Consider the following 21,219-nt stretch of genomic DNA (forward strand, 5'->3'; position numbering starts at 1 on the left):
ACGTTTAAGCATACACACATATTAAAATTATTTTTCTATGTTACAGTTAGGTATATATATATAATATTGCACTTTTCAATTTTCTATATATAATACAAGTACAGGATACACAATAGCTTACAAATTAAGTTATTTTATTATTACTCTCAGAACTTGGGTAAACCGTGTTGTTGTGGTTTAGACAAGTAGAACAGTCAACGTTGGGTTTGAGGCCCATTGCCATACCAACAGATGTTCTCAGCATCGAGGAGGAATCGTCTGAAAAACACTAGTAGTTTAGTTGAAAACTTAGAAATGTATCTAGCATGGGCGTAGCTAGGGAGGGGGGGCAGGGGTGTGCACTGCCCACCCCTGCCCTGCCAGAAAAAAAAAACCGATATCATCTTTCTCATATCGGTATATCGATAAGTCGCTGATTGCGTGACCTTTTTTTTATTGAGGCCTCCATAGAGCCCACCCCAAGCGAAAATCCTAGCTACGCCCATGGTATTTAGTATAGACCCGTTCTCAAATTCTTACAACTGAACATTGATTTAGTTGCGTTTTCAATTTTTTCAAATATATGACATATTATATTCCACCGCAAATATAATATGTATAATTTGTTTCATTTTATTGCAGCAGCGCAATTTGTAAGTATGAGTTTTCTCGTAACTAATGTCCAAATGGAACGTCTTTACTTCGGAAAGGATGCTATTGACGTCAACGCTATTCAGTTATTATTGTTGCTATTTGTTTTGATAGCGCATATAATTTTGTACCGTTTGTCAGTCGGGTAATCCAGTAAACTGTATGATTCAAAACCAATAAAGCAGTATTTACTACCATGATGAATGGAGAGAGGTGTAACTTAACTTCACAGAGTATTCATTTATAAGCGGATCTGTTAATTACCAAAGTGTAATCAAATCGGTTAGGCAAATACTTTACATGAATAAGTCTCAAATTAATTGGTACTCCAGCATTTCTCTTTCTGTATCTAGTGTTTTGGTAGCTTTATTCCATATCATCCTCTCCAACAGAAACCGTAATTTGGAGGGATTTGCACAGTCGTTAATACGTTTCGGGAAGGTACACGGTATTTTCAACGCTGTTTCCATTCTATATGTCTTACAGATGTACACGCGAACGTAAATCTTACGAAATACAAAAAACCAGGATCTGAATTTCAAGTGAAAAGTATAATAAAACATGGAATGGATCCGTATGTTTTGACCTTATCATTTTTCGAGTTATGAAAAAAAAAATGTATACTGTATTTCAAAAAAGAGTAAAATGTCGTACTTTCCTAATTATTTTGTGCACGTACCACTTGATCCTATTAAAAAATGGCGATGTAAATCCTGCCTGTATAAAAAATTCGTCCTATCAGTGCCATCGAAAGACAACCTTGAGAGATTCCAAAGTTTATGTGAAATAGCGGACATTTCCTCCCTTTGAGCAGGTGCTGGAACATCTCTTGGTGTTTGTGGAGTTGACTGGTCTACAACCTAAAAATATACAAGTGTTTCAACCTTTATGTACAGTAAGTACATAGTTTTTTGGTACACCAAGCGGTGAATATTGTCAAAACTTTTATACGGAAGAATATCGATCCAGAGAAAGTAGGATAACAAAATAATACAAATCATGACGTATTAAAAAAATATTACTGTTATTAAATAATTATTTTAATCTAATAAACGACATAAATAATATCCGTATAATTCTAGAGCGGAAAACGCGGAAAATAGTACGTATATTACAAAGTAATCTTGATTAAACATTTTTATTGCCTTATTTAAAAATTAATAACTTGCGATATCGAAATCGTATTGTTAAAATAATGTAGAGGATCTCTATTAAATGAATTTGTGCTTTGTGTCATTGTGTGGTTTTATTACACTTATTATTACATCGATATATTTTTATACGCGATAACGCAGCAAAGCTACTTCAATCCGTTTGGATCAGGGGTAGCGCGACAGAGACAAGGGTACACCATTGTCGCAAGTGATTTCATTATTTTCATTCGATTAGCGTGACAGATAATGAATTAGTAAATATGTTCATAACAGAATTTCATGTCGATTTTGTTGGAAGTTATAATGATCCGTAACAGTTGTTAAAGTTTCTGATTTTTACAGATCGCAGATAGCAATTGTGTGTCACTTTATGGCGTCGTCGAATCACGAAATGTTTTAAATAATTTGTTTTCGTTACACTGAACTACTGATTGGGACAGGACAGGAGTGACTCGATGGATCACGATGAGAAACTGTAGTTACTTACGTTTATTTAACATGTAGTGGTAATTAAAGAACATTACGATTAAAAATAATATAAAGAGTGATTTTTTTAACCTAAATCGGTTCTCAGTAGGAGAAATCGAAACAATAGACTTTTTTTAGTGTGACGTCACATATTTAGGCAACCCGCAATAATTGTCATAGTTGAAATTGTGCAAACCGAATCTGATCCTCGTGTACTATTTACATAGATAGGTACTATAAAAATAAACAACTTATTTTTGCTAGGATTTAGAAGTATTTAAGAACAACAAACACGTGTTTCGTAAAATAGATACACTAATGTACTTAAAACTTACAAAAAACGGTATAAAATAATATTGCAAAATTTAAATGAAGTAAAAATTTTACGTTAGCCGTGTTATTTCTACTGCACATGCTCGGGAACAATAGCCTCATACGCAGGTGAGACTATTTTCTCTTCTTTTGTTTAATCTTGGCATTTTCTAGTTCTACTAAGTATTTTTATTGTTTTTCTTGGTGCTGTATGTGTCTGTATATTTATTGAGTGTTTATTTCTTCGAGTGGTTTATTAAAGACCAATACCAAACTTTTCTTGAATGATATCCTGTTGCGAGGCTACTTCGCTTACTTGAAATTATCTTTAATGCGCATGTTCAGTAACACTGATATAGTTTTAATTTATTAATTAATAAAAGTCAATATTGTTCTATAAATTTAAATATGTAAATTCTATAATTCATTTAGTTCGTCACTTGGGGTTCGAAACTTCTTAAATATTTCTAATATTGCCAGAATATCGCGATATTTGAGGTCATGACAAATAAGACATTTTTTGGCACTTATGTCCAAAGTACATAAGGTCAAAAATCGATCTAGTAAAAATACTGAGAAATTCTTCATGACAATGTGTACTATGGGGTTGCCTAGTATTTGGCGTATGTGACGTCACTACTAAAAAGGTCTATTGAATTTCGTCGATAACAGCTCGATCTATCATGAAACTAAAATAATGACGCAGTCACGTACCATTAGTCGTAGAATACAAATTTCCAATAAAGAATAGAACATCCAAAATAATGATTGAAAATGGATATTACTATGAGGTTTTGAACACCCTGTATTGTGAAATAAACGCTTAGTTATTAACAGATGTATTCGCAAGGAATTAAATGGTAAATAAATTCTTCTTGTAAAATATTTTACGGTTCGAGTCGTTCGTATTTGTGACGTCACACCACTCGACGTGGCGCTTCTATCTCGTTATTTATCTGTGGTATAGTTTAAGTTCGTTCCCTGTTTATTGATATTTTTAATGGCAGAAAATCTTACCTCAAAAAAAGTTCTGTCTTAAGATCGATAATACAAAATATTACAGAAAAAAACTCGCATTATTTTTTCAAAACGCCCAGTGTACAATGACATTAAGCGAGGCGCGTTAGGCATGTATCAAAATTATAGAGGAGCTTCCAGTGTTCCTGATTAATTAATTTTGTTTTCCCAGATTCGTCTACCGATTTTTGAGTTTTTCCCCAGAGGCAACTTCAGACAGTAACGGGTATATGCACTGAGTAAATTCAATACTGGCATTGTGTATATTCAGTCCAGACCGTTAATTATTCATGTGGCTATAGAAACACAGTAATTAATCTATTGTTAAGTTATACAAACGTTAAATTTCATTGTGAGATCGTATTCATTATCATCGTTTTAATTTACTTGTAAGAATCCTATTATGGGTCTATGTTTGCGTATTATTCTTCTATCTAGTCCCTGCCGGTTAAAGCGATAATCATTTTTAACTTTTAATCCTTCTACAGATCGGTCGATACTATTTACTTGACCAACTAAAATTACTTTTTTAAATACTGACTTTTCCGGAAGATTTTAATTAATATTTAAGTGGCTACTTTACGTCCCTTTAAAAAGCATGACGGAATTGTACTCCAGAGGACGAAAAGTCTGATTATTTACACTGAACTTTTAATTGGGTTAACTATACGCATTTTAAAAATTGGAATCACGGTCGCGCCTTCTTTAATTCTCTATTGATTGGACATAGCGTTGTTCGCATTCGGATTACTTAATTTCACATCCGAAGAGATAAAATCAATGGGAGGGATAAGTCAAGGGACGAGATTTCTCGAATACGTTCTTACTTTTAGTTAATTTAAACGAACGTTTTACTTTTATTGTAAAGTTACTCGTGTTTCTGGCATCAAATTAAAGGCATTACATTTACAAAAAAGTGTCGCACGATGCCGTAATAATATCTTTAGCTAGGGTTCATACGCTTAGTGAGCATGGAAACGCTTGTATTTTCTTCTCCCAAAGGTATTACAGTTGCAGCTATGGGGGATTAGGAATATTCTATTATAGCTACTTCAGACAAACAGACCATAGCCTGCTCCGAGCGAGGAACCGGTTTGGGCGTAAGCGGTATACGCGAGTTTGCGCGACATAATCAAATTATTCCCTTTTGTAAAAGATGTTTAAACAACAACAATTTAAACGTAGATGATTTTTTTTAATGAATGTTTATTACAAATTTTTAATACCCTGCAAATGTATATTTAATCAAAGCTGTATAACTTGGGGCTTAGCTCTTGAGCTGAAATTGTCCCTGCTTCTATAGGATTATACTTAGCTGATGTTAAGCAGAAATTAATAAGCCCCGAGGCGAGGGCTTCAATTACGTAATTAATGGTCCTGACTTTAAATATCCAGAAATATAACCCAGCGCGAGGTACATGCAGTCGCTGATGTAATATCATAATAGACTTATGCAGTATTTTTATTTTTAAGTTCTTAGAAATAACACTGAAAAAAAAAAGAATTTGGATCAAATGAGCAGATAGCTTTAAATGAAATTATTTGCCGTAAATGATATTTTATTCTATTCAAATGTATATACTTTCGTCAAACTATGTGAAATATTTGCTGTAACCTATAATTTTTCTTAGAATTTATATTACTTATAAATATATACAATTTAATTCAAATCTTTTATAGTTTTCAAATTTATTATCTCGGACTTTAGCTACAATATCTCTTACAGTTCATCATAAACTGCAAACATATTTGTTTCAAAACTACCAGTTCCTTAAAATATATATATTTAGAATTTAGTATTAAGGTAGAAATTATTCAAGACAAATGTAGCATATTATAATCAAACTTATATTTTCTTGAAAGAAAATTGTAGGTCGCAGAATGGCGTAGGTGGGCAGTAGCACGATATATGGAGCCACTTACAACACTTACGCTCTGTGTATACACATCTCCTTGTGAGTAACCAAACTAAAGCAACTGGATTGTTCTAACGACATAATGATGAGGACTGGGCTGGTTAAACTTACGATTACGAACGATCCTTGTTGTTGTACTAGGTGTTGTGAGTTTGACACAAAATATTTTTTTATTACTTTTTTTTATATCCAAATATATTCTTAAAATAAATATGTACGATTAAACGAACGATACAATACAAAACATGTTTCTATAAAATCTATGTAGATCATAAAATTAAGAATAGAATTTGTTTAACCGTAAGTATCAAATATGTATTTTAAAGTAAGAAATTATATATTTCTGTGTAGAAATTTAAAGTATTTAAATAAATAAATAATTTTCTTGAAAGAAGAAAATAGTTTTTTTGCTATATATAAACGTGCGATCCCTTAAAATCAAATGTTGTACATTTGAAGCAAGAAATTTTTTTTGCGTGCAGTAGTATTTCTAACATTATTTAACAAATCCATTAAAAATATTAATAATATCAATGGACTTTACATTAAATTGAAGTTGATTTAAAATGATTTTGAAATGTTTAGTAAACAGAATCTGTTTATTTATGTTGTGCGTTTTTCTTTAGTTATACAGGATGTAAATAAAATGCTTAGCCAAACTTTTATGGCGGATTATACGTCACTAATTAACTGAATACAGGGGCGTAGTTTTCTGGGTTGATTTAGTAATGTTTGCATTTTTACTTCTTGCAAGAAGAAAACTCTGAAGAAAAGCTATATTTTCCATTTTCGAGGTAATTAGCAAATATTGTAATATGTAGATACCAAAGTAATTATTACATCAAGTTATTTTATATAAATAATAATTCAAGTAATCACGTTATCTGTGAATTAAACAAAACTTTATGTATATGGCTTCCGCATATATTTTTGCAGCGTGAAATAATTCACTATTTCGTTAATTTTGAACACCCCGTATCTCTAAAATGTGGTGATTCCGAATCTATATGACTGATTCTACTCATGAAAATAATAGCTTTGTTCCTAGGCGCATTCCAGTATAATATTTAACACAAGGTTCAAAATCCATTGTTTCTAAGCATTAGGAACAAAGCTAAGCTTTTAATTAATATTTCATCATGTTTTTTAACAGTTAAACGATTTTTCTCAAAGTCCTCACACTTGTTACTGATAACAAACTACACCAATCAAATAAAATCGTCAAGGTTCTAAATCTTTAAAGGGTTTAAATAACTCATTGAATATACAATATTCAAGGCTCGCATAATCTTTTAGATGTGTAACCTGCCACTTTTATCTATGTGGTGCTCAGGATGCGGAGTTGTTTGCAATTTAATAACGATGAAAAACATTCAAATTGACAGTTAAATGTACTGTCTTCAAATGCGCAACAACAATAACAACTAACCCCCTTCGCTTTAGCCCCGTTGACCCGCACTATCTCCCTCCGCATGCACTGTAGGTTGCCGACAATCTTGTTATAAGTAGGTATATGAGTATTACAGTGGCGGCGTACACAAGAATTAAAGTGTGTTTTCAAAAATTAATTATAATTCGATTATTTACCTAAAAAAAGACTATTTGGTCACTACGTTTTCCGTTGAAGTCGCATTAAATTATTATTTTTTTAAATTTCACAATTTTTCCAAATTAATCAAATTTATGTACTTAGATTTTATGAGTAGATCACCCCCTATTTTTTTTTCTTGTAGTTGCCGTACACTAATTTTTTGTTGTTTGTTATAAAACTTTTGATGGGCGGTGAGTTATTTAGAATTTAAGGATTGTTCTCCGATGTTAATTTGTTAACAGTATCGAGTCAAAGGAGACGGCGACCCCGTATTATGTAAATTTTAATTCAAAATTGAGTTGTAAAAGCTGCTGAGTGATTTTATCCAGAGGGCCCCGGTTTGGCATTTCCCCCGCGATTTAGTGAAGTAATTTAAAAAAATGGCTCATTCTCGTTCGGAATGTCACATTAAATTAACAACGCTCGAAAAGTACCTCTAAATAAACGAAACATTTTAATACAAATCGGCGTTTCGGAATTTTTAAATTAGAGCCACCATTTTTTTGCACGTTCTGTTCCTTTAATGCGATTTAGAAAACAACTCCACCGACACACTAAATTAAATTAATTAGATTTTCATAATTAATTGAGATACAAAATTATTTTCCAAAGGGGTATTTCATTTTTACGCTTCATATGTGCCAGTATTCGAGTTCGAGTAGTTGGTTTTTGATTTTAAATTTTATTAGCGTCGACGCGATTGTTATTTTATGCGACTATTATGCCTAGAGATAACTTAAATGATGTTCGCCAAACATTCCCTAAATGTCAAATGTTGACATTTGCTGAACACCCCACGAAAATTAAAGTAGGCGTTACTGAAGCCTGAAATTAAATGAAACTTATAACGGACCTAATTTTGAAATGCGGTACGTTCTTACTGGTTAAATTAATTTAAAAGGTTACATTCACAGTCCCTGAATTCGTAATATACATTAAGCACCTATTTATGAAATAAAATTGACCGAGAACGTGCGAAACGTTATAAGGATATAATATGTGCATCTGAAGAAGGTTCTAGAATCAACACTAAGAAAAAATTTAGGTAATAGATTGTATATGTATACTGGTTGACTCCTGTGGAGACTGTTTTAATTTTGATTGTTATGAAAGCTTCGAGGCAGGGCTACGGGGGCTGTAGCCCCGGGCCTCCCGAGATCGGGGGCCTCGGTAAGATCTGGCAAAATGAATTTTTGCTTTCTTACTGGTTAAATTAATTTAAAAGATTACATTCGCAGTCCTTTAATTCGTAATATACATCAAGGACCTATTTATGGAATAAAATTCACCGAGAACGTTCGAATCATTATAAAGACATACAATGTGAATCTGAAGAAGGTTCTAGAATCTACACTAAGAAAAATATAGGTAGTAGATAGTACATGTTTACTGGTTGACTACTGTGGAGACTGTTATAATTTTGATGGTTATGAAAGCTTCGAGGCAGGGCTACGAGGGCTGTAGCCCCGGGCCTCCCGAGATCGGGGGCCTCGTTAAGATCTGGCAAAATGAATTTTAGCCTTCTTACTGGTTAAATTAATTTAATAGGTTACTTTCTCAGTCCCTTAATTCGTAATACACATCAAGGACCTATTTATGGAATAAAATTCACCGAGAACGTTCGAAACATTATAAAGACATAATATGTGAATATGAAGAAGGTTCTAGAATCTACACTAAGAAAAATATAGGTAGTAGATAGTATATGTATACTGGTTGACTCCTGTGGAGACTGTTTTAATTTTGATTGTTATGAAAGCTTCGAGGCAGGGCTACGGGAGCTGTAGCCCCGGGCCTCGCGAGATCGGGGGCCTCGGTAAGATCTGGCAAAATGAATTTTAGCTTTGTTTTTAGAATCAAACCAAAAAATGTTTTGGTTTGATGTTAGGTTTTGAAATTTCGTTTTTGAATATCGTAAGTGACTTTTCTTAGATTTTGAAATTTAATATCGCTTTTCTTAGAATTAAACCAAAAAGTGTTTAGGTTTAGAAATTTAATATCGTTTTTTTTGAGAAGAGGTCCTGAAGCCCTGGGCCTCACCATAGGTTATTCCGGCCCTGCTTGGAGCGTTAAATTACTGAAATCATTTCAAATTCCATGCAATCAATTTTTTTTACGGTGTGCATACTTTCTTTGCCGTAGGTATACATTTTTATCGACTGAAACGGATTTCTGGAGAGCGATCTGTAAAATTGAAAAAGTAATAAAATACACCATTAGTTGCGACAATAATAAAATAAATAAACATTCCAAGTTAAATGAGTTCTTATTCTTAAGGGAGTTGGCAACAAGCGGTAGAGGACAAATGTGTCCCCGCGGAAACATACGAACAGTCGATGTCGATACCGATGCTGATTTTGTACTTGATTGCTTTTTTATATCGCGAAACAAGACACGTACAGTTACAAGATAACAGGGTCATTCCGGAGCAACTTAAATGTACGTCTTGCCTCGTTTCACCTAAAAATAATGACGGGAGATTTCATAATATGGAAATTCTACGACTTCTAACTTTGCTCTAAAGCTCCGCTTCTTTATTTTATAGTTACACCTAGACATTTTTATCTTGTTAACTTTTATTACTTTGTTCAATAACCGTAAAAATTACTCGCCACCGTGTCTGACGAGATATATTTTATAGGACTTCTGGAACGTCGGGAACTGCATTTCCTACAAACTGAATCCCTCTCCTGAAATTCACGTCAAACTTACGTAGTCAGTCTTACGTCCACTATTTCTCTGCTTGTTAAAGTAATGGAATTTCTTCTATCAGCCGTGTACAGCATTACACTCATAAAAGCAGTGGCGGCTTGACCAGGAAGGACGGAAAATTTAGGTACAAAGTAACGAAAAAAAATCAAATACAACTGGGTATTTTTATTTTAAGTACTATTGAAATATAGGAAAAATGCGCTCAAAATTATTTTTATAGTGAAAGTCCGAAATAAAATTTTCAATTATTTTTTTTATTATAAATTGGTGTTTCTCGCACCACTGATTTTTCAATTTAATGTAACTTTTACAATCTTTTCAAAATTTTACACCCCACGTAAACAAATTTCATTTAAGAAGAAAAATAAGCGATAAATAGCTACTATTTGGTTATGGTCGGACTAAACAGAGCCCAAACTGCGAGGCGGTAACCATAACCACCATAACCAGTGTTTTTCAAATGAATTTTGCAAGTCCAGTTAAATTAATAAGTCTTTTCTATATAATTTTATCTAGATAACATTGTAAATTAAATTTTAAATTAAACTTTTGACTATAAAAATTAAAATTTTTTTTTGTCAGGATGTTTTCTCTAGATACGTTGCTGCTGCACAGGTGAGTGTAATTTATTATTTCACCATAGATTTAACATTTTCTATATAAACAGATTTCAAGAACGAACTTTTTTTATAAACATATACATATACAGTGTGTCCAAGATAAGGATGGGATAGCATTAGGATCTAGGAAACGGTGAGATATACGTGGTGGCTCAAATTAAAAAAAAGTTGTGTTTTTTTATACTACCCAACAATATGCCGTTTAGAAAATTTAAAATTCCGGGTAGTTTCGGAGATATCCGGAAAAACCCGAAATTTTGCAAAATCGTTTTACTTATTTTTTTTCTGGCTTTATTTGAACACGAATTTTAAAATAAATTGCATATTTACGTCACCATTTTTGCAATCCGACGTTTCGTTTTCGAGAGACCATCATCAGGTTAATTTTTTTAAATACATCGCTGCTATTTTGATGACAAAATCTAGTCATTTTAAATTCTGAATTAGATGACATTACTATTGTAAAAAGGTTTTAGCTTGTTTTAGCTATCATTTAAAATTTTTCCTGAGTACGGCTCTGAACGCTTTCAAAATATCTATTGGAGGAAGTCATAACAGTATAACAATCAATACAGCACAAAATATCCAACAATTTTTTTATATTCAATAATTTAAAAAAGTTGTACCTACCCAATAAAAAGTAATACGAATTTAAGAAATGTTTTATTATTTCTAATTAGTATTGCTAGTAATGGTAAAAAAAATTACGATAGTAATATTATCTAATTCAGAATTAAAAATGACTAAATTTTGTCATAAAAATAGCAGCGACGTATTTGAAATATTAACCTGATGATGGCCCCTCGAAGACGAAACGTCAGATTGCAAAAATGTTGCCGCCATTGGATAGAGCGAAAAAAGTGGCAATGTAAATATGTAATGTATTTTAAAATTCGTTTTCAAATAAAGCCAGAAAAAATAAAACGATTTTGCGCAATTTAAAAATTTAAAATAATGTTGGACACACTGTATATAGAGTCCTGATTTATAGGTGAACGGATTATAATTTGGACTCCAACTAGCATCGAATTATACCCGCAACATAAAACAAAAGAAAGGTTTGAAAAGAAGTTTTAAAAAATGAGACCGAGCTGCAATTTTTTTGTATGTTTTCATGGCTCATGCCATTATTTCCAAACTTTTGATATACGTATTTATAATTAAATCGTTCGTTCAATTCTTTGACATGGGTATTTCCATTTAACATGTGCCACACTGTACATGTTACTATTTTGGACATTCATTCTTTTCAAAATTAAAAAAGATCGTTCCATGTTCCAATGTATAAAAATACGATCTTTATTTATTAAATACCTATTAAATTTTCAGTTGTCGCTTTTTAAAACAGTTCTTCCCAGTAAAATAAACGTTTTGCGTTTTGGGACCGGATTTTGAACTGAATTAGTAAAGGATATTCGTTTCCCTCGTGTGACGAGTGGCATCGCCTTTCGGTGTAAGTGGGACCAGCCGTGATTTTCACAAGTGCGAAACCTAAATAAGTAAAAGTTAATTCGTAGGTAAATCGTTCGAATCCCATTGAACTCGAAAAGTGTACACAGTCCTTTAATTGTATTTACTCTTTCCCGCGCGATTATTTCAATATTTAGCCCGGGGATACTTACAGATATTCAAATAAATAATTCAAATTTAATTTCGGAAAACATTAGACGTCACGCCGTGTTTACATTTAATCGCCTTGAAAGGTTGCTGTGCCTGCGTTAAACATGAACGCTTAAGTATTAGGTTACATTTGATTAAAAACACTAACGCATTAATCGGGGCGGAAAGGGTGGCGTACGACAACACACCCTGTACAATCTATTTATACTTGCCCGTTGTGTGCATATTTACAAAAGCGTTACGCTCTCTTTAGCTTTCGTCTATAATAATTGATGACAAAGTTCGCCAGTCGTGAAATGCTCTCCACATCATTATTTACTGACGGTGTCACGTCGAACAAGGAATAACACTAAATTACGCTCTTAGTAAACAGGACTCTTTTTTATTAAACCATACGATTCAATAAAAACTCAAACGCGACGACAATCGGCTGGCAAGTTTCGGCCCACACCACATTTTTTAAAGCACGAAATCAAACAACGAGTCAAGTAAATAATAAAATTAAAAAATAAATGCATTAAAGAAACCTTCACAGCTGCCGTACTGGGTATTTTTATTATACGACCTAATTTGTATGTGCAGTGCATTAGCATTGTATATGGCTGAACGATTTCGATCTTTTAGCACACTTTCTAATGCTTGAAAAGGCAAAATATGTCGCATTTTTCACTGTGAACTTACACATTTGAAAGATATCACTACGGATCCCATTTTAGTGATCAGATATAGATTAATGTCCACTTTTCACATGAAATATTGGTAATTTTATTTTGATTTTTTGAGCATCGCAATGCAGAGGTGTTACATGTCACATTTTCCTTGGATTTTTAAATGATTGGTAAACACCCTTCACAACATTCTATTTTGCTGCGTAGTCTTGTAAAAATATGATAACAATAAAACATAACAAAAAAAATACAAACAAATGAAATAACGAAGTGAAACATAACGAATAGATATTGTATACAGTTGAGGACGGTTTTGATCGAGTAATTTTCCAATGATTGAAAATAAAATCACAACAAATCATTTCGCATTATCTATTAGGGAGGGTTGGTGGTAATAAAATTCACTCATCTTTAGGCTGTTATTTTCGTTGCATGAGGGGGACTAGTTATAATTGCGTCAATTTCTACCCCTCCTCGGGGAATAAAACCTTCATCACTTGTTAACTTCGTCCTTTATACCTACGTAGAAAATACAAAAGAAGGTTTAGTAGGAGCCCATTCAATTCGATTCTCTATCTCTCTCCCTCCCTAGTAATGATCAGAACACTTGATTTGAATAAAATCTAATAATTATTTTTTGCCAATCACATCCTATAATGTCTTTCTTATAAAAAAATGGCCAAACCACATAAGTATACGATAATAAAGAAAAATTCAATGTATAACTAAAAACTGTCAAATTTATATTTTTATTTTAAAAAGTATACATTAGTCCTATCAAACAACTTTGTAGGACATTAAGAAACTAATATTCCGGTGATCTTGTATATGTCCTTGACCTTACGCCTCAAGGTCAAACCAAGGTCAGCTTGAAAATATTATACCCAACAATCTATTTTTGATACCAGCAATCGAGCACAAAACTTTACATCCGAATAAGGGGTCAGAAAAATTTTCCCTTCAAGGTCACTTAGAGGGCAAACTTATTTTTCTTTAATCCCAGCAAAACTTGACCTTTATCACAAGTTTCAAGGTCAAATTAATATCAAATGGGGTATTTTTTATTACAACAGCCAATACAATGCCAAATTTTATGTCAGAATTTGTAATCAAAGAAATTTTTCCAGAATGTCCAGGATATTATCTCTTGAGTAACTCGAAAAGGTCGAATTGTGGATGAAAATGATTCCGACAAACTTCATAGGATTTTCATTGACAAATTTGGGGATAATCTTGGATTTGACTGACCTTCATCACAAATTTCAAGGTCAAACTGTGGTTACCTTGATATCAAATGGAATAAGCAATTTTATATGCCAGCAACCCATACACCGTCAAAGTTTATGTAGGAATCTGGGATCACAGAAATTTTCCAGAATGACCTTGGAAGTCATTTCAAGGTCAAACTAAGTTTTTTCACAAAAAATAATGGATATAAAAGTAGTAGAATTTAATAGATGTACTCGACTGAAACTATCAATATAATCTTTTAATTTAACACATTGTTAGATTATTAATAATTAAAAGGTCATTCTGGAAGTCTACAGCTGTTAGACCAAATCAAAGGTCATCCATCCAATATGTCGTTCAAAATTCTACAAATTCTGCTTAAAACATTTTGTCGAGTCATTCGAAAAATGATATTGACCTCCAAATGACCTGCAAGGACATAGAAGAGATATTTTCTGACACCTTATCGGACGTAAAATTTGTCGCTATATCAATTTCTGGAGTAAAAAGGGTGTTTCCTTTAATATTTTCAAGTTGGCCTTGGCTTGACCTTGAAGCTTAAAGTCAATGTCAAATCAACTGTTTTTTGGTGGATGCTGTTTTTTCAGTGCGTAAACATCAACAAATATGTACAGGGTGTCCCAAAGTTCACATCTCGGGCCCATAACAGACAAACGAAAAACGACTGTCAAAATCTGTTTAGATGGCGTGGACTCGTTAGGGTCCGTATTGCACTTGAAAAACATTTTTTTTCAAAATTTGGAAAATAAAAAAAACAACTTTTTTTTTCCACGAACATACCCATTTTTTATGATAACTAAAATTATCTATTTTTTATGAACATTTTTTGTGTAGAAATTTTTAAGTTACAATAACAAACATTATACAAAAATGTATTCTATTGTATTGGAACTAGTTATGACTTAATCAACATTACTGTGAAAAACAATCGCTGTAACTCCTGTCACAAATTTGTTTACATATTGGTTGCTATGTTCTTGTTAAAAAAGAAACGAAGAAAAATATAAAATAAAAAATATATTATATGTATTTTATATAAAAATATAAAATACATATAATGACGGTTAAATAGGAGAACTAAATATAGAAAATATTAAACAATTTTAATTGTAACTAATAACTCTTGAAGCTTTAAACAACATTTCTCTTGAAAGATTCTCACGAACTTGTTTTTTTTTTGCTTTAAATGCTCCAAACTTCTCGTGGGTGTCTCCGATATATATATTCGATTTTTTAATGTTCCCCATAAAAATAGTCTAGAGGCGTTAAGTATGGAGAGTTTGAAGCCCATTCTACAGACCCATTAATTCCAATCCACTTAGTTCCGAAAGAATTTTAAGGTTCAATACATTTTCATAAAAGTATGGGCCAATTATATGCATTTCAATAATGACACACCAAACATTTATTCCATGACGGCCCTGATTTTGAATGGGATTAACATAGTGTGAATTTTCAGTGGCCCAGTAATGTTCATTTCTATTACTTGGCTTGCCATTACTTCTAAAACGACTCTCATCGGTCCAAAGAATGCGTTGTAAGAGTCTATTATCTATTTCCAAATTAACAATTATTTAGCCTATAGTCATGGTAACCATTGGAGCTCAAAATTCTTTGCATAGAGCTTCTTTTTAAATTTAATGCAAAAGTGGGCTGTCGTATAGAATTTCTATTAAATTATGATTAAATCGTGACTAATTCCAATACAATAGGATACATTTTTGTATAGTGTTTGTTATTGTAACTTTTTTAGGAGAAGAGATAGAGGGATAATTTCTGAACAAAAAATGTTCATAAAAAATACATAATTTTAGTCATCATATAAAATGGGTATTGTTTGGGGCAACCTAAGGCTCGAAATGTAAAATTTCATTAGACTTGTGATATTTCTGAAATTAAACACAAAATATTTAGACAGTCACTTGCCTTTTCCTCCTTAAGGTCCCAGTTGGTCGTCGAGTCGGTTTTCTCGTCAGTAGTCTCAATATCGACTTCGTCGTCACTTTCCTCGTCCTTTTGGGAGACAGTCCTTTCCACCACCGGTTGCACAGGTTTAAAAGCCGACTGATAAGTCTTGTCGATGGGAAAGAACGGGTTATCCTGCGGGAACAGAATGGGGTTCCGCTTCAGCCAGGGAAAGGAGGAATAAGAGGAGAAAGCTAAGGGCTTGTGGTAGATGAAATCCATGGCCACCCTTGAAATCGGCAGCGAGATGTCTTGGCAGTTCGGGATCCTCGGTGAGGGTACGATCGGCTGCGGCTGGGGCTCTATCTTGTTCTGCTTGGGAGCTCGCGACACTATAGAACTGGCCAGCAGCCGCTTCCTCGTGCCCCCGTTGAACATGGCCTTGACGTCCTCCCAGGCGTGTATGATCTCCTCGGGAGGCGACCCGCTCAGTTTCATGTGGCGACGCCACGAGTTGAAGTTGGCCGCGTCGGGCTGCACGTACTTGTCGTTCGGGCTGAGGCGGTGCGAGTGGAAGATGAACTTGTTGGGCGAGAAGAACAGACCGCACACGGTGCACTTGATGCATTTGGCGCGGGAGGAGTTGTACCGCGACGGTAGGAACGAGCCGCGGCACCCCCAGGCGCATTCGTGGTGTACGGCGAAGGCGAAGTCTTCCGGCAAACGTGGAGGGGCGTTGTCTCCGAGAAAGCTCTTGCAGAGCCGCTCCGCTTCCCGTCTGGTGATCATGCCGCACCTCCTCGAGGAGACCGGCATGGCTCCGGCTCGTCGGAGGATCTCCAACTGGACAGGGGTGCACTGCACGCAGGTTATACCTGGAAATTCGACGGGGGATGATTTTAGGGGGTGATTTATAGGTTCTGTTAAGGGTGAGTCGTCAGGTGTCAAAAATTTAACTCATCCCCAATGAAAATTAATTGGTCAAATAAACGTTTGTTGCAAAATGCCTTACAATGGTACAGGGCGTTGAAGTTAATAAAAAAAAATAGTATTTTTTTAAGTGTTTCCAGAAGAACTTTGTAGATGTTACTTTATCTTTAAATATTTTCAGTAAAATGCTCCAGTAAAAAATTATATGGATTTACAAAAAAAAAATTGTCTAATAATATCAAAGGCTGTCACAGAGAGCCGTAATTTAGTGGCGTGCCGAGGGGGTCAACCGAGACATGCGTGTGCCGCTGCCTCACAATGCTTTTCATGTTCATGTCGCGTTAGTATACTGTTGCTTTGTTGTCGTACGGGTGTTGCGTAATTAATTCCTATTTGTTGGTGTATTATAGACAATTTAATTTGTTGCTTTGTAATAAATAATGCGTACGCCTATGTCCCGCGGCTTAGTTCTGACAGCCCTAATAATATCTCTCTACTAAAATGACTCCTAACATAATACAGGCTGATAAAATTATTTATATTAAGTTATTGGAAAATACCGTCACAAAAGCCGTAAGCGTAAACGATGTCAGCTGCTTCTCTTGTGGTAAAATTACCCATTTCGAAAAAAATGCATGCACGTAAAAGAATTTTATGAATTTTTCAAACAATTATTTACTACGTTTAAAAATGAAATGATTGTAAATGACAGCAAGTGCATTTGTTTGGTTATCAAAGCATGGCTACTTGATTTTAAAAATTCGATTTTTACATTCTGCATAAAACATAAAACACTTCTAAACATTTTAATAATTTAATCTTAAAAATGACTGTAAGTAATTAACAGTAGAACAGGAACTGATTATATTTATAAAATATTTCCTAGAAAAAAGGTATCCTTCATTTTATTTTATTCTACGAACCATTTTCGATTTATTACTTTTTTAATTTTAATTAAATTTATTCAAAAAAAATTAAAGTATTTTTTTTGCTAGAAGCACAGTTGTAAATACAAACTAATCTTGACAGATCCAAAAAAAATCAATGGCGTGAAATTTTACATTTTTGTTAGAGAAAAATTACTCGGAAAATCGTAATATTTAGAAGTTTGCAAATCAAGTATGTGGTTCCAAAATTATGTTAATAAAATAAAAGAGACTTTATTTCTTGAAAACACAAAAAAACATAAGTTGGAACAAAATTTTCAAAATATTTAATGATGTCGAATTTCTGGGGTTTTTAGTGAAAGTAACTCCCTGTATCTACGCCACTGGCCCGGGTATTTATAGAAAAATTCGGTGGATTTTTAACTTTAATTAGATAAATCTTCAGCCTAAGTTTCGTCATTTTAAGTATATGAAACGCCTTCAGAGATATTTCAGAAAAAGTGAAATTTTTTTATAATTTCAACACCCTGTATCTCGAAAACTATCGATTTGCGGAGCCATGTTTATATACAATTTGTCGAGCTACTTAATTATTTTTTTTCCTTAATCAGCGGATAGGCACTAACACCTGTTTTCTTATTTTTCAATTTCAATTTTACTTAAAGTTAGAACATTATGAAATTTGAAAATTCGAATACTAATATCAAATTAAAATTTAGATATCACTGTGAAAATAAAATAGTTTTGTAAAAGATAAAAAAAACCTGGTTGTATCCATCCTTTATTATGAAAAATATTATTTTACATATACCTACAGTTATTTTAATAACTTCAAGAGTAGGTAAAAAAGTGAAAATAAATTGACTTGTAAGTAAATGTATGTCGAAAACTCAAAATTAAAGCTAGCTCAAACTTTAAAGTAGTTTAAGCTAGATATTTCTTATTTATTTGAAAGTATAATACCTATTATTACTAGAATATGCAAGAAAATCACACAAGAGCTTTTAGGAACCACTCTGTAACATTTTTATGCGTACGCCTGTAGTTTTTTTATGCAGGGTGTGTGCAAATAAGTGCGAAATATTTTAGGTAGTGGTTGCTGAAGTTATTTTCTGACAAAAAGTTCATACAAACGTAGGTCGAAACATGCTTCGTTTCCGAGATACAGAGTGTTTAAATTTTAATTTTTTATTTATTTTTTATTAATTTTTCAGTTTTAAAGATATTGACTCGAAATTTGAAAAACTCTGGAGGAATAAATGTGCATGTGGCGTGATCCGAATATTTCTGCTTGCATCAGTGGCGTTCGTGCGAGAATGCCACAACCTTTTTTTAATAAAAAAAATGGTACGCCACTGACTTTTTCCCGTTTTGATATTATTTTAGATTCTGAATGAAATTATGAAATTGGTCTCTTCGATTTTTTTCGTAGGAAAAAAATAAAACATATTTTATTGCAAGTAGTGTATTTTTAATTTCTATTGATACATTATCTAGTAGGTTGCTGTGAATATTTCTAAATCAAATACAACCATCAAAATTCGAGTCAATATCTTTAAAACTCTGAAATAATTAATAAAAATACTTAGATAAAAAATTAAAATTTAAACACTTTGTATCTCGAAAACGAAGCATATTTCGACCATATGAACTTTGTTTCACAAAATAACTTCGGCAACCACCCCCTACAATATTTCGCAATTATTTACAAACACACTGTATATCTCTTGATGATTTTTTAAAACAGATACATTTTATCGTTGATTAGACTGAAATATAGGGTCTTGGAGAAATTTGTTTCTTTATTTAGGGGAGCCATTCTATACATTAAAAACAAGAAAAAATATTACCATACTTTTTAAATAAAAATCATATTCACAATTTTTAAACAGACATAAAAAAATATTCACATTTTTATATGCAGAAAAAATATTTACAAAGTAATTTAAGTTAAAAAAACGAAGTGATCTGCTAGTTTTTAAAATTATTTTAATATTACTAGCATTTTTCGGTTTTTGTAATGAATTTAAAGACAGTTTGGCATAGGGAACTATCTTTTATGCATACAAAAATGTATGTAAATATGTAAGTATAAAAAATGTCTGTTATGTTATAACAAAAATACAGTGCAAATAAATATATTCTTGACTCAAATATTTTTTTAGCCATACCCACAGGACCTACGTAAAATTTTTCTTCATCTTGATATTACATTTTTTTTATTTAGAATTACCTACCAATTTTCAAGCATAAAAGATTAAACAATAATTTGGAGAATTAAAAGTTAACAACATTTTTAATTAAGCAGCAATTATTTTTGTGCAATCATATTGTCTTAAACACTTAAACACTAGATATTTTCTTTGTTGGAAACTTTTTTCTTATTTTAAGAACCAGATCAGATGTAAAGATTAGCTCATGGAAATCCGTATACAGGGTGGTTCATAATGTGGCAAAATACGATATTTGTATTATTATTCCAAACATAAAAAAAATCAAGTAAAAGTTAGAGGTGTAGAAAAATGATTTAAATTATTATTATTTTCAAATATACAGTTCGTTTGTTATTTTATCATTTAACTTTAATATTTCAGCTTGCATTTATGTTACTGACATACACTATTTGAGGGATTTACACTTACCTAAGGCAACGCGTCGGTTATGAATTTCGTTGTAACTGTACTGTTTCAGCAGGGTATTCGATATCTGAGCCAAGCACAGCCTCTCCTGGTTCTCTATTACCAAGGAAACTATGGGCACCCCGTATAGTACAACAGTAGACACCTGAAACCAACATGTAGATAAACTCTTTCAAGGGAGGTTCTAATCGGTCTATAAAACTTTTTTCTGACCTGAACCGCAATTAATAAAAGGTGTGTAAACTAGATTCATATATTTAAGAGACAGCGACTGCCTGCCGGACCAATGTTTCTGATGGGATAATAAGACGAGGTTCTATGTTGTTGTTTTAGTACAAAGCTAAATAGAAAAAATAGAGGTGGAAACTCGACGCTGGTAGTAGTTCTCTTAAATCTATGAGTGTACTTTACGCAGAACATGTCGTACCTGATTCGGCTTTGGACTTAATTCTTTTTTTGTTGGCAATCCTGGTGAAGGAGACTCCACCATACGTGGTTTTAAGGAGTCCATTCTAAAAATAATAGTTGATTAATAGAAAAAATTATTTATTTAACTTTTAAATGAACTGTGATTACACTGTCTAGGCCTAGGCAGTACAGTTTATTTTCAAAACTTCACGTAAAAATTGACTAAACAAAAAAAGGTGTATTTATTAAAAATATATTGCCTTGGGAATATCAATCAAGTCCAATATGGCTAGAATTTAATTTATATAAAAAACGAGAAACTCACCTCGATATCAGGATTATGCACAATATTTTAAACAATCACCAACACATGTAATAGAAGAGCACCGAATAGCAGTGTCCGCTAGGGTCCTTAGCGGAGAAATGACAATATTTGTTACATGGTAAATCACCCTTTAGAGGCCCCGCCTTAAATACCGAATAGGGGTTGT

General features: G+C 32.9%; 1 protein-coding gene across 1 annotated transcript; it reads right to left on the bottom strand.

Annotated features, from left to right (window-relative positions):
• Positions 1 to 124: 124 nt before the first annotated feature.
• On the bottom strand, positions 125 to 20,831 carry LOC108916882 (SKI family transcriptional corepressor 1 homolog-B). Its single transcript, XM_018723195.1, has 6 exons — positions 20,748 to 20,831; positions 20,324 to 20,465; positions 15,876 to 16,739; positions 10,553 to 10,571; positions 1,313 to 1,458; positions 125 to 258 (listed from the first exon to the last, which is right to left on the bottom strand). The coding sequence occupies exons 1-6, from the start codon at positions 20,829 to 20,831 to the stop codon at positions 125 to 127; spliced, it is 1,389 nt and encodes a 462-aa protein (XP_018578711.1).
• Between the last annotated feature and the right edge of the window lie 388 nt (positions 20,832 to 21,219).

This window comes from Anoplophora glabripennis, unplaced genomic scaffold, assembly GCF_000390285.2.
Source record: "Anoplophora glabripennis isolate ALB-LARVAE unplaced genomic scaffold, Agla_2.0 scaffold2, whole genome shotgun sequence".
Taxonomy (NCBI): Eukaryota; Metazoa; Arthropoda; class Insecta; order Coleoptera; family Cerambycidae; genus Anoplophora; species Anoplophora glabripennis.